Source organism: Hyperolius riggenbachi, chromosome 1 (genome assembly GCF_040937935.1).
Source record: "Hyperolius riggenbachi isolate aHypRig1 chromosome 1, aHypRig1.pri, whole genome shotgun sequence".
NCBI classification, from domain to species: Eukaryota; Metazoa; Chordata; class Amphibia; order Anura; family Hyperoliidae; genus Hyperolius; species Hyperolius riggenbachi.
Window position 1 is genome coordinate 306312523 of NC_090646.1, and position 14648 is coordinate 306327170.

The 14648-nt window shown below is 42.3% G+C and overlaps 1 protein-coding gene across 1 annotated transcript in view; it reads right to left on the reverse strand.

The window, feature by feature from the left end:
• Positions 1-14648, reverse strand: part of KDM4B (lysine demethylase 4B) — a 731006-nt gene that overhangs the window by 330455 nt on the left and 385903 nt on the right. The window contains exons 14-15 of the mRNA XM_068233805.1: positions 6018-6094; positions 4672-4727 (exon numbers count right to left, since the gene is read on the reverse strand). Of these exons, the coding sequence (XP_068089906.1) occupies positions 4672-4727; positions 6018-6094 (133 nt within the window). The remainder of the gene's footprint in view (positions 1-4671; positions 4728-6017; positions 6095-14648) is intronic.

A 14648-nucleotide genomic window follows, 5' to 3' on the forward strand; every position in this document is an offset into this window, starting at 1 on the left:
CCCACTCATGGTGCTTGGATTCTGACTATCAACAAAATACTCCCTCTATACAAACTTACTTACCAAAACAGAAACTGCCCCAAAAGGTTTAACAAAGTATGGGATGACCCGCTTAAGATCTTTGCCCTGGAACGTGCTTAGTTTAGCTTAGCACTTGCTTAGTGCTTACTTAGTTTAGGCTCAAAATACGCTGTTCATGTTTTTTTGCTGGAATTGGGCATTGTTGTGCTCCCTGTGTTAGACCCCCCCCCCTTTTCTTTTTCCTCTCTTAACCCCTCCTCCCCCTTTTTTTCTTCTTCCTTTTTATCTTCCCCTCTCTCTCTTCTTTGATTACTGTTAACCGCTAATAAAGCTTCTACTAATCTAAACTACTAAATACTACTGATACATCAAACTATGTTATCACAATGTATCAAACAGTCAAGGCCCAACATTTATTGTTATAGCTTAAGTTACAGACTGAGTGCACGGTTTGTTTTTGTTTGAATGCAATCTGCAATTTACAATCGGTTACTCAATTACTGTCACTAAAATTAAGGGTTGTGTTATCGTATATGTACATGGTCCTGCGAGACCCTGGTTCTGAGGCTTACAGCATCAGTACTTCACCTATGATGATATACCTGTTTCCTTTGTATCGGCATTACTGACCTCTATGAAGGCGTACTTTCCGATCAGGCTGATGCTAGTAAAAATAAATTTGATTCTCCCATAGGTTGCTTTTACTTCAAGTGTCAATATGTAGTAAACGACCTGCGAGGTTGTGTATTGGAGAAAATGTCAATTGGTAAAGGTATTGATTCTGTAACTGCCCTCCTGAGAAGAGAGAGTCGGTGGATAGATAAATTGAACACCCTTACCTCCAATGGGTTGAATGTGGACTTTAACATGTGATGGTTTTAATCTGTTGCATAGGCATTGCATTCCCTGGCTTTACCTTTAAAAGGTCTCTCACCTTTAAGTTTGTGCCCACCCATGAGGGTTTATATTAATGTTTAAGATATATAATGGTTGCACTAATAGTGTGTGTTAGCACTTGACAAAGGCCTGCGTGCCGAAACATTGTGCTTTTTTTGTTAAATCCACCTACAATTTGTAAGCTCAGGTGGAGACCCAGTCCCTTTGCCGTGGCTGATGGTCTAATACATCAAACAGGATCTCCACCATACAAACATATTTAACAATATGGTGATCTATCAAAAAAACACTCCCAACATAGGAAGGGGTTAAAACCTCTATAAACAAGATACTGAAATTGCTACAAATACCATATAAACGTGGATTCACACCTAGATTCATGTTCTCAGTGCATAATGAAAGGTCTTAAAGAGGAGCTGTTAGGTATAAGGTCTCAGAGAAAAGAAACATATATCAGTAGCTAAATATTGGCTGTACTTACATTACATATGCATTTCACTGTCCATGTTTGGATTTCACAGAATTTTTATATAGTATTTGCAGAGATTGATGCTCCTGACAGCTCATGGCAGGTTCCATGTTTGACTGTCTTGTATGAAGCCAATTGTAATGTAACATCCTCCCTTACCCTGCTTCCTGATTGATGACTCTTTAGCCCTCCCAAGTTCCAGCCCTCAGACACTCCCACCAGTCTCTGGTCTAACGGCATATTGTCTGTCACTCAGCGGGGGGGTGGGGGGGGGGGGGGGGCGTTTGTGCTGTCATTGGGGGGAGGGGGTGATCTTCCTGGGGAGGCTGTCAGATGAACAGAGGTGAGCCGGTTTAGTTCTATACTGGGAAGTCCGGATCTTTTCAATGATTTGAATCGGATCATTGAAAAGATCCCGATCTTTGAACCGAATCTTTGAATCATTTGCAGCAGAGTGAGAGGAGCTGCAGTTCCTGTTTCTTCCAGACATCCACTGTGAACCGAATCTCGGATGATTCGACTCACAAAAAAGATCCGGATCAAAGATCCGAATCGTTCATGATCCGGACAACACTACTGTGCAGTGACTATTAATTAGCCATGTGGCTAGGAATAATAGCGGACAGTATACTCTAATGCAACATGTGCACTGTGAACAGCACATTGATTTTTCAGTGCTGTGAGTTGGGCTGCCACAGGCTGCTGTAACATGAGCCTGTAATCTCCCACTGTGAAAGCATACTTAGGGTGGGATAGGGAAATGAAGGGGAGGACCTCCCTGCACTCCCCTGTGCAGTGGAGAGAAAAAAAACCCTCCCAGCATGCTCTGCAGTATCTGTTATGCGCCCTGCGGCCTCATTAGGAGCTTAGGAATAAAGAGGATTGCTATTCAGCCAACAACAAAGTAAGAGAGATTTTTTAACTTCAGTATTGCCTTTTTGGCTTCCTTCTAAACTGTTTAACACATGAGAATAGAGGTTTAAATTAGCTTTTGTAGCCTAACAGTTACTCTTTAAAGCGGACCTGAACTTTCTCCATGCTCTAAAAAGATACCGAACATCATAATAACATTTGAAGAAAAACATTTCTTTGTTACAAATCTTGCAATAAATCTGCAGTGTGTCTACCTCTTGCTTTCATGGAAGCAGACATAGTGTTAACATTCTCTGTTAACAAATTAGCTGCCCTGCCATGGCAAATGAAATTCCTGAGCCAACACAGCTGAGAGATCACATTACAGTGGTAATTAGTCACACATGTGAGGGAATTAAACAGGCTAAACTCTCTAAATGCATACAGGGTGGATTAATCTGTGTTTTCCTTCTGTCCTGTGTAAGAGTTCAGGTCCACTTTAAGATAATAAAACTTAAGTTTCAACACTCCACAGACGTACCAGGCTTGTCTAAGCCAACAATTACCTCCAAAATTACCAGTGATGGACACAGTAATGCTTGAAGATAAGATGAGCTCTTCCATTTTTTAATGATCAATAGACTAATTTCTAGGTCCTTAGCAGACAACTATTATCTTGATTCTTCCTGCCTCAGTACCGGAATATTGAAAAAAAAAAAAACAACAACAGATTACCCAAGGAAAGGGAAGGCTCTGGGTCCTATAAAGTCTACCCGTTCCTCTCACAGCCTGCTTGTTCCAGCGCTGGCTCCCCTGCTCAAATCCCCCGCTGCGGGAGGCTTCGGAAACCCGAGTGCTCCTGAAGATGGGCGGCTCTGTACTGCTTGCTCGCCCATCAGCAGTATGGAGGCAACCCATCTTCGGGAGCACTTGGGCTCCTGAAGCCTACCACAGCGGCAGAGAGCACTCCCTGACCCTCCATTCAGACAGTGCTAACGGGGGAGCCTGCGATGGAACGAGGGAACTAGGAGAGGAATGGGAAGGCTCTTGCAGTGTTTCCCAACCCTGTCCTCAAGGCCCACCAACAGTGCATGTTTTATGGAAATCCAAAGATGTAGTTAATCAGCTCGGCTGAGACACTTATCTCCCCTGTGCATGTTTGTGGCTTTCTGCAAAACATGCACTGTTGGTGGGCCTTGAGGACAGAGTTGGGGAACTCTGCTATAGGACCCGAGCCTTCCTTCTCCTTAGGTATCTGTTTTGTTTTTTATTTTCGCTTCAGGCTCATGTTAACAAGGGTTAACTAAATACGGATCTGACCAACATGCACAGCTTTTATGCAGTAATTTTTTGTTAACAAATAAGGTTGAATGCAAATTTAGATCTTGATAAAGCAATAGATGTAGTGTACTTGGATAAAGCAATAGATGTAGTGGACTTTACAAATACTTTTGACACTATTCCCCACAATAGCCTGGTACAGAAGTTGAGGATACAGAGACTAGGTAAAATTGTATAGCTGGATGGAGAACAGGTTAAGGGACAGAAGGCAAAAAAAAAAAATGGTGGGAAACGGTTAGCAGAGATAAGAGTCAGACCTAGGTCCAATATTTTTTCATGTATTTATTAAATTGAACGTGAGGCAAATAAAAAAGATAAAAAGATACAAATAGATCATTTCCTAGGTAGTAGGAAGGCTCTGGGTAGTTTAGAGCAGAGCTCCCCAACCCTGTCCTCAAGGCCCAGGAAACCACTAACATTGTCAGGTGAGGTAATTAGTGTCTTTGCAGAGCTGATTACCTACCTGTGTGGATTTCCACAAAACATGCACTGTTGGTGGGCCTTGAGGACAGGGTTGGGAAACACTGGTTTAGAGGCTTCTTTGTATTCCCTGACCCCACCGTGCATGGACCTTCTGAATATGTCCGACAAAGATGGACAACTAAATTAAATCAGGGAAATTTTTATTCCTTGGTCTTACTATTCTTTTTAGTCTTTAGTCTTCTTATTCCTTGGTCTTACATACCAAGAGAAGTAGCTTAGTTAGCTTGGTAAAAAGATGGCTAAGATGTGGCCTGATTACTGTATAAATACATCAGAGAGCAATACAAAAGCTAAGTAGGTGAGATTTTTGCCTGATACAAAGGAATACTGTGAAACACCGTTTGCACATGCTGCTTTTCAACCTGACTGGTTTATAAGATATATATATATACTGTATATGTCATGTCTCAGATATTGTATATTGATCCATACATCATAGCACTTTCAGGTCTCAACGAATGGAAAAGTGATTACCCAAATAACTGTAATAGACGTAACACTATTTTTTTCTTTCTAATTCATGAAGGCTATAATGTGCTGTGTTTGTTATAGGTCTAGTAAAATGTTTACTCTTAAAGAAAAAAAAAAAGTGTAAAGGTAAAACAAACCTTTTATCCGTAGTGACCTGCAAAGCACCCCCTCGAAGATTGCAGAGGCAACATTCCTATATGAAAGACAGAAAAAGATGGTATGTATCTCCTGCTATGCCATTTCATGTGCTAAGAATTGAAAAAAATACAGGGTGGGCCATTTATATGGATACACCTTACTAAAATGGGAATGGTTGGTGATATCAACTTCCTGTTTGTGGCACATTAGTATATGTGAGGGGGGAACTTTTCAAGATGGGTGGTGACCAAGGTGGCCATTTTGAAGTTGGCCATTTTGAATCCACTTTGTTTTTTCAATAGGAAGAGGGTCATGTGACACATCAAACATATTGGGAATTTCACAAGAAAAACAATGGTGTACTTGGTTTTAACGTAACTTTATTCTTTCATAAGTTATTTACAAGTTTCTGACCACTTATAAAATGTGTTTAATGTGCTGCCCATTGTGTTGGATTGTCAATACAACCCTCTTCTCCTACTCTTCACACACTGATCGCAACACTGCAGGAGAAATGCTAGCACAGGCTTCCAGTATCCATAGTTTCAGGTGCTGCACATCTCGTATCTCCACAGCATAGACAATTGTCTTCAGATGACCCCAGAGATAAAAGTCTAAGGGAGTCAGATCGGGAGACCTTGGGGGCCATTCAACTGGCCCACGACTACCAATCCACTTTCCAGGAACCTGTTCTTCTAGGAATGCTCAGACCTGACACCCATAATGTGGTTCAGTACATAAAGAGGGAAACACATCGTCATGTAGCAATTTCGCATATCCAGTGGCCTTGAGGTTTCCATTGATGAAGAATGGCCCCACTACCTATGTACCCCATATACCACACCGTCATCTGAAGGCAATTGTGAAGATATGAGATGTGCAGCATCTGAAACTACGGATACTGGAAGCCTGTGTTAGTATTTCCCCTGTGGTGTTGCTATCAGTGTGTGAAGAGTGGGATAAGAGGGTTGCATTGACAAACCAACACAATGGGCAGCACATTGAACACATTTTATAAGTGGTCAGAAACTTGTAAATAACTCATGAAAGAATAAAGTTGCGTTAAAACCGAGCACTCCATTGTTTTTCTTGTGAAATTCCCAATAAGTTTGATGTGTCACATGACCCTCTTCCTATTGAAAAAACTAAAGTTGGATTCAAAATGGCCGACTTCAAAATGGCCGCCATGGTCACCACCCATCTTGAAAAGTCCCCCCCCCCCCCCACATATACTAATGTGCCACAAACAGGAAGTTTATATCACCAACCATTCCCATTTTATTAAGGTGTATCCATATAAATGGCCCACCCTGTATATGTACAAAGTAGTCATCATATTACTAACAGCGTTCCAGGCAGAGGCGGCACACCGTGAACAGGTCCAGTTCTCCTTTACCAAATCTGGGTGGATTCCATAACAACCTAGGATAAAAAGAACAATATGTGTATAAATAAATGGCACAGTTTTTATTATTTATGCTTTATAAAGCATGATCTGGCAGCGCACATGTGCTGGAGTCAAGCAATGAGAGGGCGCCAACTAGGATGCAGGAAGAGACAAGACAGGACACGGAACTCACCGGATAGAGAGGTAAGCTGTGCAATCTGTCGCACACATACATTACTGCTGGGTCTCTATCTCAACGCACATACATAACTGCTGGGGGCTGCAGTCAGTAGCAAAAGAGGTCTTGTTGCATGGGTATTATTGTTGGGGTGTCTGTGATGGTGCTGTAGCAAAAGGGATTTCTTTTTCACTCAGGATACCACAAAATTTACCTCTGCACAATAAATGGGTAAATTATTGGGCCCCCTAACAGACACTAATCCTAACCTCTACCCTTCTTCCTAATGCCAAAAGCTAACATCCTCTCTTGACAATACCAAGCTAACCAATGCCCCTAAGCAATGCCTAACCCCCTAACCAATAATACAAACCTCCTTATAACCCATCACATAAGCCTTTTCATTGTGTTTATTTCATCTTCAACCTAACTGCCCAGTTGAGCTCCTTCAGTCAGCAGCCATCAGAAGCCAAACACAATAACAATGTTGACCATCCACCTATGGGTTTAGTGATGATAAAAATAGCAGAGTTGAGTTCCATTTTCAAAACCAACAGCCCTTGCTTTGTGTAGGAGGAGGAGAATATTTTTGTCCTCTAAACCTAGGTGCATCTTATGGTCAGGGAAGTCTTATAGTCTGAAAAATACAGTAAATACATTTCTAAATATTTATGAAAACAAGGGCTACGCACCAAAAGTAGGTTGATTCAGAGGCTCTGGGGACAGCTATGGGGGAAAAGACGCCGCAGGTAATTATAACTTTCCTTTACAAGAGGACTTCTGAAATCTGTTTCCACAGTGTGTGAATTTCACTAACTTGTGAAAAAAAAGTTCAATCTTCCTTGGATTCCCCATACCTTGGGGTGTCTTCTTTTCAAAATGGGGTAATTTGTACTAACCTGGCATTTTAGGGTCCCTGCAATCATTACATGTATGGCCAGCATTAGGAATTTCTGCTATACTCCTAATATTGGGCATACAGGTAATTACCTTTTTTTTTTTTTTTTTTTGCGTTCAGCCTCTGGACTGAAAGAAAAAAAAGAACAGCACAGATTCCTTCCTTCGCATCGATCAATGTAGATGAAAAAATCTCTTGCCAAAAAAATGTGAAAAAAAAGGAGGGGAAAGGCGTCTGCCAGGACATAGAAGTTCTACCCATCATCCAAACCCACTTCAGCTCGTGTGCCCTGGCAAACCTGATTTCTCCATTCACATCAATCTGTGTGGATACATACATCATCGTCAGATTTTTTTTTAAATACAAAGTGCTTGCCAAAGCATATGAACTTCAACACCACCCCTCAGTTCATATGCCTCGGCAAACTGCGGAGGAGAAATCTCGTTCTGCAGCGCTGCATGCACTGACTTTATGTAATCTGACAGCAGCGCAATGCTTCTGTCAGAATGCGCATCAGTGCTGAAGTGGGTCAGTCAGACCACCTGTTAATCACATAAAAAAAAAAAAATAAGTAAGCAAGCAGTAATACAATAAATTCATTACTGCGTGCATGAAAAAAGGGTGCCGTGAAAAAAGTGCCCGACTTACTAACGAATTTGGCGCCAGGTATTAATGACATTTTATAACGAGAACCAGCGTTGTCAAGCTTTATTAACGATATTTACTGCTGAAGATATATAATAACGAATAAATATTAACGTTAAATGTCGTTGCATTTTTCGTCAATATTGCTTAAAGAGAATCTGTATTGTTAAAATCGCACAAAAGTAAACATACCAGTGTGTTAGGGGACATCTCCTATTACCCTCTGTCACAATTTCGCCGCTCCCCGCCGCATTAAAAGTGGTTAAAAACAGTTTTAAAAAGTTTGTTTATAAACAAACAAAATGGCCACCAAAACAGGAAGTAGGTTGATGTACAGTATGTCCACACATAGAAAATACATCCATACACAAGCAGGCTGTATACAGACTTCCTTTTGAATCTCAAGAGATCATTTGTGTGTTTCTTTCCCCCTGCATCTCTCATGCACTGAAGTTTCAGGCTGCTCTTTTCTTCCTGCAAACAGCTTTGCCCTTGTCTGAATTTCCTCAGTATGTGAAAGCCCAGCCAGCTCAGTTGTATCCAGCTTGTAAAAGATAAGAGAGAAGAGAGAAGATGCCCTAATCTAAATAATACACAGGCAGTGTGCATAGAGGGGCTTGGAAGGAAGGGGGAGTTCATAGCAGAACCACAACACTGAAGAACTTGGCAGCCTTCCAGACACAGGCTGACAAGTCTGACAGGGGAAAGATACATTGATTTATTACAGAGACTGTGATAGCAGAAAGTGCTGCAGTAAGCCAGAACACATTAGAATAGCTTTTGGAATAGGTAGGATGATAAAAAACAGGATGCAATTTTTGTTACGGAGTCTCTTTAACCCAACCCTACCCTCACACAGAACCCTCCCCTGGAGGTGCCTAAAACTAACCACTTCCCTAGTGGCGCCTAACACTAACCACCCCCCTGGTGGTGCCTAACCCTAACCACTCCCTCTGTAGAAACACCATTTTACATATATTAACAATACCTTTGAAAATGTAAAATCTGTACTTATTAACAAAATAATATTGTATGCAAATTATTTGAGGGGTTACTAAGAGATACTATACAAGACTTCATAGTAGAAAATAATCTTATTTCTCAGCATCAACATGGGTTTACTAAAGACAGGTCCTGTTTGACTAACATGCTCAGCTTTTATGAGGTAGTGAATGCTAATATGGATATTGGGAATTCTGTAGATGTGATATACTTAGACTTTGCAAAGGCCTTCGACACTGTTCCCCACAAAAGTCTGGTGCAAAAGTTGAGGATGCAAGGACTGGGGAAGAGTGTGAGAATCCGCTCAGCTGCCTGCGCAGGCAGGCAGCCTTTTGACCATTGTTTAGGTTTGCATGCTGCAGGACTCTGGAAAGAAGAGTTTCTGTCAGTTTTGCAGCTTGTGCTTGCTGAGGAATTTGCATACGTTGTCATGCAAATTGCCTGGCCACATTCATTGGAGGCGTGTACTATAAGTACTATGTGTGTCCCACAATGCTTTGCTGTTCATAAGGATTTTGTCCTGTGCAACACTCCTGCCGGGAGTGTCAGCCATGCTCTTTGTTTGAAGATCAGCTTAGAGTAATTCCTGAATCTGCGCTAGGCAGGTTTTCCCTAGTGCAGTTAGGATTGTTTATCTGTTTGTTTGTTCTTTTGCCATTGTCCTGTCCCAACGGTGGTCGACAGGAAATGGTTCTGATCTCTGTTCTTGGAGTATAGCTGGTGCAGCGGTTGCTACCAGCTATCTCTTCTGTTCTGTCTCCTGGGATCGCGCTAGCCACTTTTCGCTAGCGCTGGGGATCCTTCTGTTCTGTCTCCTGGGATCGCGCTAGCCACTTTTCGCTAGCGCTGGGGATCCTTCTGTTCTGTCTCCTGGGATCGCGCTAGCCACTTTTCGCTAGCGCTGGGGATCCTTCTGTTCTGTCTCCTGGGATCGCGCTAGCCACTTTTCGCTAGCACTGGGGATCCTATCTCTCGCTTGTCCCTGTTTTTGAGCTGATCACGGAGAAAGTTCCACAATCGTTACAAAGAGTCTGTGTGCATGGATAGGGAACTGGCTAATGGACAGAAAACAAAGAGTTGTGGTCAATGGATCATACTCAAAATGGGAGACTGTTAGCAGTGGGGTCCCACAGGGGTCTGTACTGGGTCCAGTGCTCTTCAATTTATGTATTAATGACCTAGTAGATGCAGTAGTGAGCAATGTTGCTATTTTTGCAGATGATACAAAATTGGGCAGAATCATCAACTCTCAGGAAGATAGTGTCATATTGCAAAAGGATCTGGATAGGATGGCTATATGGGCATATAAATGGCAGATGAAATTCAATGTTGAAAAATGTAAAGTCATGCATTTTGGTCGTACCAATGGTCTAGCACCATACAAAATAAATGGGATACAGTTGGGGACATCAAACTTGGAGAAGGACTTAGGAGTATTCATCAACAACAAGTTAAATAATCGTACTCAATGCCAAGCCGCTGCAGCTAAAGCTAACAAAACTTTGGGATGCATTAAAAGGGAAATAAAATTCAAGATGCTAGCATAGTATTGCCCCTGTTTAACTCTCTAGTAAGGCCACATCTGGAATATGGAATTCAGTTCTGGACACCACATCACAAAAAAGATATTGCAGTTTTAGAACAGGTGCAGAGACGAGCAACAAAATTGATACGTGGGATGGAAGGTCTCGCTTACCAAGATTAGATAAACTGGGTTTATTTAGTCTAGAGAAAAGACGCCTTAGAGGAGATCTAATTAACATGTATAAATACATCAGAGGGCAATATAATAGCTTGGCGGATGAGCCTTCTCAAAGGACTAGAGGACATGATCTGCGCATGGAGGAAAAACGTTTTAGCCATTTATTTAGGAAAGGGTTCTTTACAGTAAGAGTGATTAAGATGTGGAATGCATTGCCACAGGAAGTCGTTATGGCAAACTCTATACCTGCATTTAAAAGGGGCTTAGATGCTTTCCTTGCATTGAAAGACATCCATGGCTACAATTACTAGGTAATGCCTTATGATGTTGATCCAGGGATTTTATCTGATTGCCATCTGGAGTCGGGAAGGAATTTTTCCCTTTTGGGGCTAATTGGACCATGCCTTGTAAGGGTTTTTTTCGCCTTCCTCTGGATCAACAGGGATATGTGAGGGAGCAGGCTGGAGTTGTACTTTGTACTGGTTGAACTCGATGGACGTATGTCTTTTTTCAACCAAAATAACTATGTAACTATGTAATATGACAAAAACTATAACGTCGTAAACTTCTAAAATGATAACTACCTCAAAAACTATAATGTTCTAATGTTATTAATAACATTTTTCACGGCGACCTTTTTTCTGCTTTTTTCGCTGTATTAACGATAATTGCATTAAAGTCTATGGCGGCACCCTTTTCGTCCACCCTCAGCCGGCGCCTTTTTTTCCTGCTACCTCATTAACATCAACATTAACTTTTATAAACTTTATTGAACATTTCAAACCAAACATTAAAGGATACCCAAACTGACATGTGACATGAGATAGACGTGTAGCACACAAATAACTATGCTGTGTTCCTTTTTCTTTTCTTTCTCGGCCTGAAAGAGTTAAATATCAGGTATGCAAGTGGCTGACTCAGTCTCGACTTAGACAGGAAGCGACTACAGTGTGACCCTCACTGATAAGAAATTCCCCTTTTTTACCTCTTTCTTGCTCTCAGAAGCCATTTTCTGCTAGGAACGTGTTTTATAGTTGGAATTTTTTATCAGTGGGGGTCACACTGTAGTCACTTCCTATCTGAGTCAGCGACTTGCATACCTGATATTTAACTCTTTCAGGCAGAGAAAGAAAAAAAGAAACACAGCATAGGTATTTGTGTGCTAGGCACTGTACATACCCATGTCTATCTCATCATGTCACATGTCAGTTCGGGTATCCTTTAACTTTTTTGCTTACTTGTTTTTTTTTAAACTTTTACCTTCCGAGGACAAACCTCTCCTTCCCCATGGGACAATGTGCAAAGCGCAAACCGCACAGAGATGTGGCGAAGTACATTATGCATCTTGTCCCATGTGAAAGGAGTGGTTTCTGGTAGCCCTGTATGTTAGGGTCTCTCAAAATCTAATATCTTGTGTCTAGTCGGCTATAGACAAGCATGACTTCCAGTCTGCCGCAGGAGCCGCGCGGTAATGTAAATATGCGCTAGCGTTAAATCAGGTACTTACAGCGCAGCATACCAAATAGATTTTCAATTGTTATAATTTAAGTAGGCTTCAGTTATTTGGACTGAGTTTTAGGTAAAAGCCATGTTCGCAGAGTATACCTTTAAATAGAGTTTTTCGTGATGCAGGCAGAAGCATCTCAGTGTCTGCTTGAAGCCGATGATGCTAGCAGATACTGAAAAGATGTTCCTAGTCCAAGGTCTTAGGCCTACAATGCCCCGGACAAATGGACTACGGGAACAATCAACATAGGCCATATTTATAAACATAACATTCCTGCAACTGGGGCAAGAGGGCTCATAGAATATTAAGTGAGTAGGTGGGTGTCATGACATCACAAGGGATCTGAACCCATTATAGATGGTTCAGATGATGACACAGTTAACTTTTTCCTAGTCAGTATTAAGGGTCATGAGTTGCCAACGGAGGGCACTCTTACTTTCATGCTCTCTATCTGCTGACTGGAACCCCTAATTATTTTCCTTTATATACAGTGGTGTGAAAAACTATTTGCCCCCTTCCTGATTTCTTATTCTTTTGCAGGTTTGTCACACTTAAATGTTTCTACTCATCAAAAACCGATAACTATTAGTCAAAGATAACATAATTGAACACAAAATGCAGTTTTAAATGATGGTTTTTATTATTTAGTGAGAAACAAAAACTCCAAATCTACATGGCCCTGTGTGAAAAAGTGATTGCCCCCCTTGTTAAAAAATAACTTAACTGTGGTTTATCACACCTGAGTTCAATTTCTGTAGTCACCCCCCAGGCCTGATTACTGCCACACCTGTTTCAATCAAGAAATCACTTAAATAGGAGCTATCTGACACAGAGAAGTAGACAAAAAGCACCGCAAAAGCTAGACATCATGCCAAGATCCAAAGAAATTCAGGAACAAATGAGAACAAAAGTAATTGAGATCTATCAGTCTGGTAAAGGTTAAAAAGCCATTTCTAAAGCTTTTGGACTCCAGCGAACCACAGTGAGAGCCATTATCCACAAATGGCAAAAACATGGAACAGTGATGAACCTTCCCAGGAGTGGCCGGCCAACCAAAATTACCCCAAGAGCGCAGAGAAAACTCATCTGAGAAGCCACAAAAGACCCCAGGACAACATCTAAAGAACTGCAGGCCTCACTTGCCTCAATTAAGGTCAGTGTTCACGACTCCACCATAAGAAAGAGACTGGGCAAAAACGGCCTGCATGGCAGATATCCAAGGCGCAAACCACTTTTAAGCAAAAAGAACATTAAGGCTCGTCTCAAATTTGCTAAAAAACATCTCAATGATTGCGAAGACTTTTGGGAAAATACCTTGTGGACCGACGAGACAAAAGTTGAACTTTTTGGAAGCCCAATGTCCAATTCTGCTGGTAAGAACCTGGAGCAGAAGAGGAGAGGGTGACACCCCAATCCAGAGGAGGGTCCCGAGCGAAGAGGGTAGAAGGTAAGGCTCATGAAAGGTGGGGAGTCCGATGACGGGGTTGTGGTTCACTCCCTCGGGTTGTGGTTCACTCATGGAACGTCTGTCTCAGTTCCTGGATCACCTGTTACCCCCCATTTCTCGTGGGGGTTCCGGCTTATTTAGCTGATGCGGTAGATGCGGTCAACCTTGTTGAGAGCACAGCATGGAAACCAGGTGACAAACTAGCCACGATTGACGTGGAAAGCCTGTATAGTAGAATACCCCACGATGAGGGCATAAGGGCGGTCCGCAGGTACCTGAACAGAACAGATAAGGACGATGGGTACAAAGACTTCCTGTGCGATTGCCTCAGATTTGTACTGACGCACAACGCATTCATGTTCGATGGAAGGTGGTACCACCAGACCTCCGGGACAGCCATGGGGACCTCTGTGGCATGTACCTACGCTGGTCTATTTCTGGGAGCTTGGGAGGAAGATTATGTGAGAACCCCAGGGAACCCCTTCAGGGGCAACATCAAGACTTGGGCCCGTTATGTGGATGATGTGCTGGTGGTGTGGCGGGGAGGCACGGATGAATTTGGTGATTTTGTGGATTTCCTCAATAACAATCAGGTGAATATGCGATTAACTTTTGATATAAGCATCAGTTTTTTGGACTTGAAGATCAAGCCCGATGGTGTCCAACTAGTATGTGAGGGATTCAGGAAGACCACTGCTGTGAACTCCCTGCTACACGGAACAGCTTCCACCCAGAACATGTTAAGACCTCGCCCCCATACAGGCAGTATCTGCGTCTCAGACGGAACAGTTCCCGTCTGGACACCTTTGAGACACAGTGTCGGGAACTTACTGTACGTCTGGAGGCGAGGAATTACAATAGACCTCTTCTGGAATGGCCAAGGAAAGGGCTAAGAGCAAAGACAGAGCCTCACTTCTCTCCAGGAATGCAAAGAGTAAGAACAGAGAAAAGAGTCCCTTTACTTTTACATTTGACTATACCCCAATGTCTAAGAAATTAACGGAGGTCATTAAGAGAAATTGGGCAGTAATTACGAGGGACCCTGCCCTTTAGAAGGTCTTCCTGGACCCCCCCCCCCACGGTTCAGAAGAGCCCCCACCCTGGGAGACACCCTTACCCGAAGCGAATATCGCTCGCCAATGGTACATAACTGGCTTACAGTTGCACGTCCGAAAGGCAACCACAAGTGTGTTGATTGCAAATACTGCCC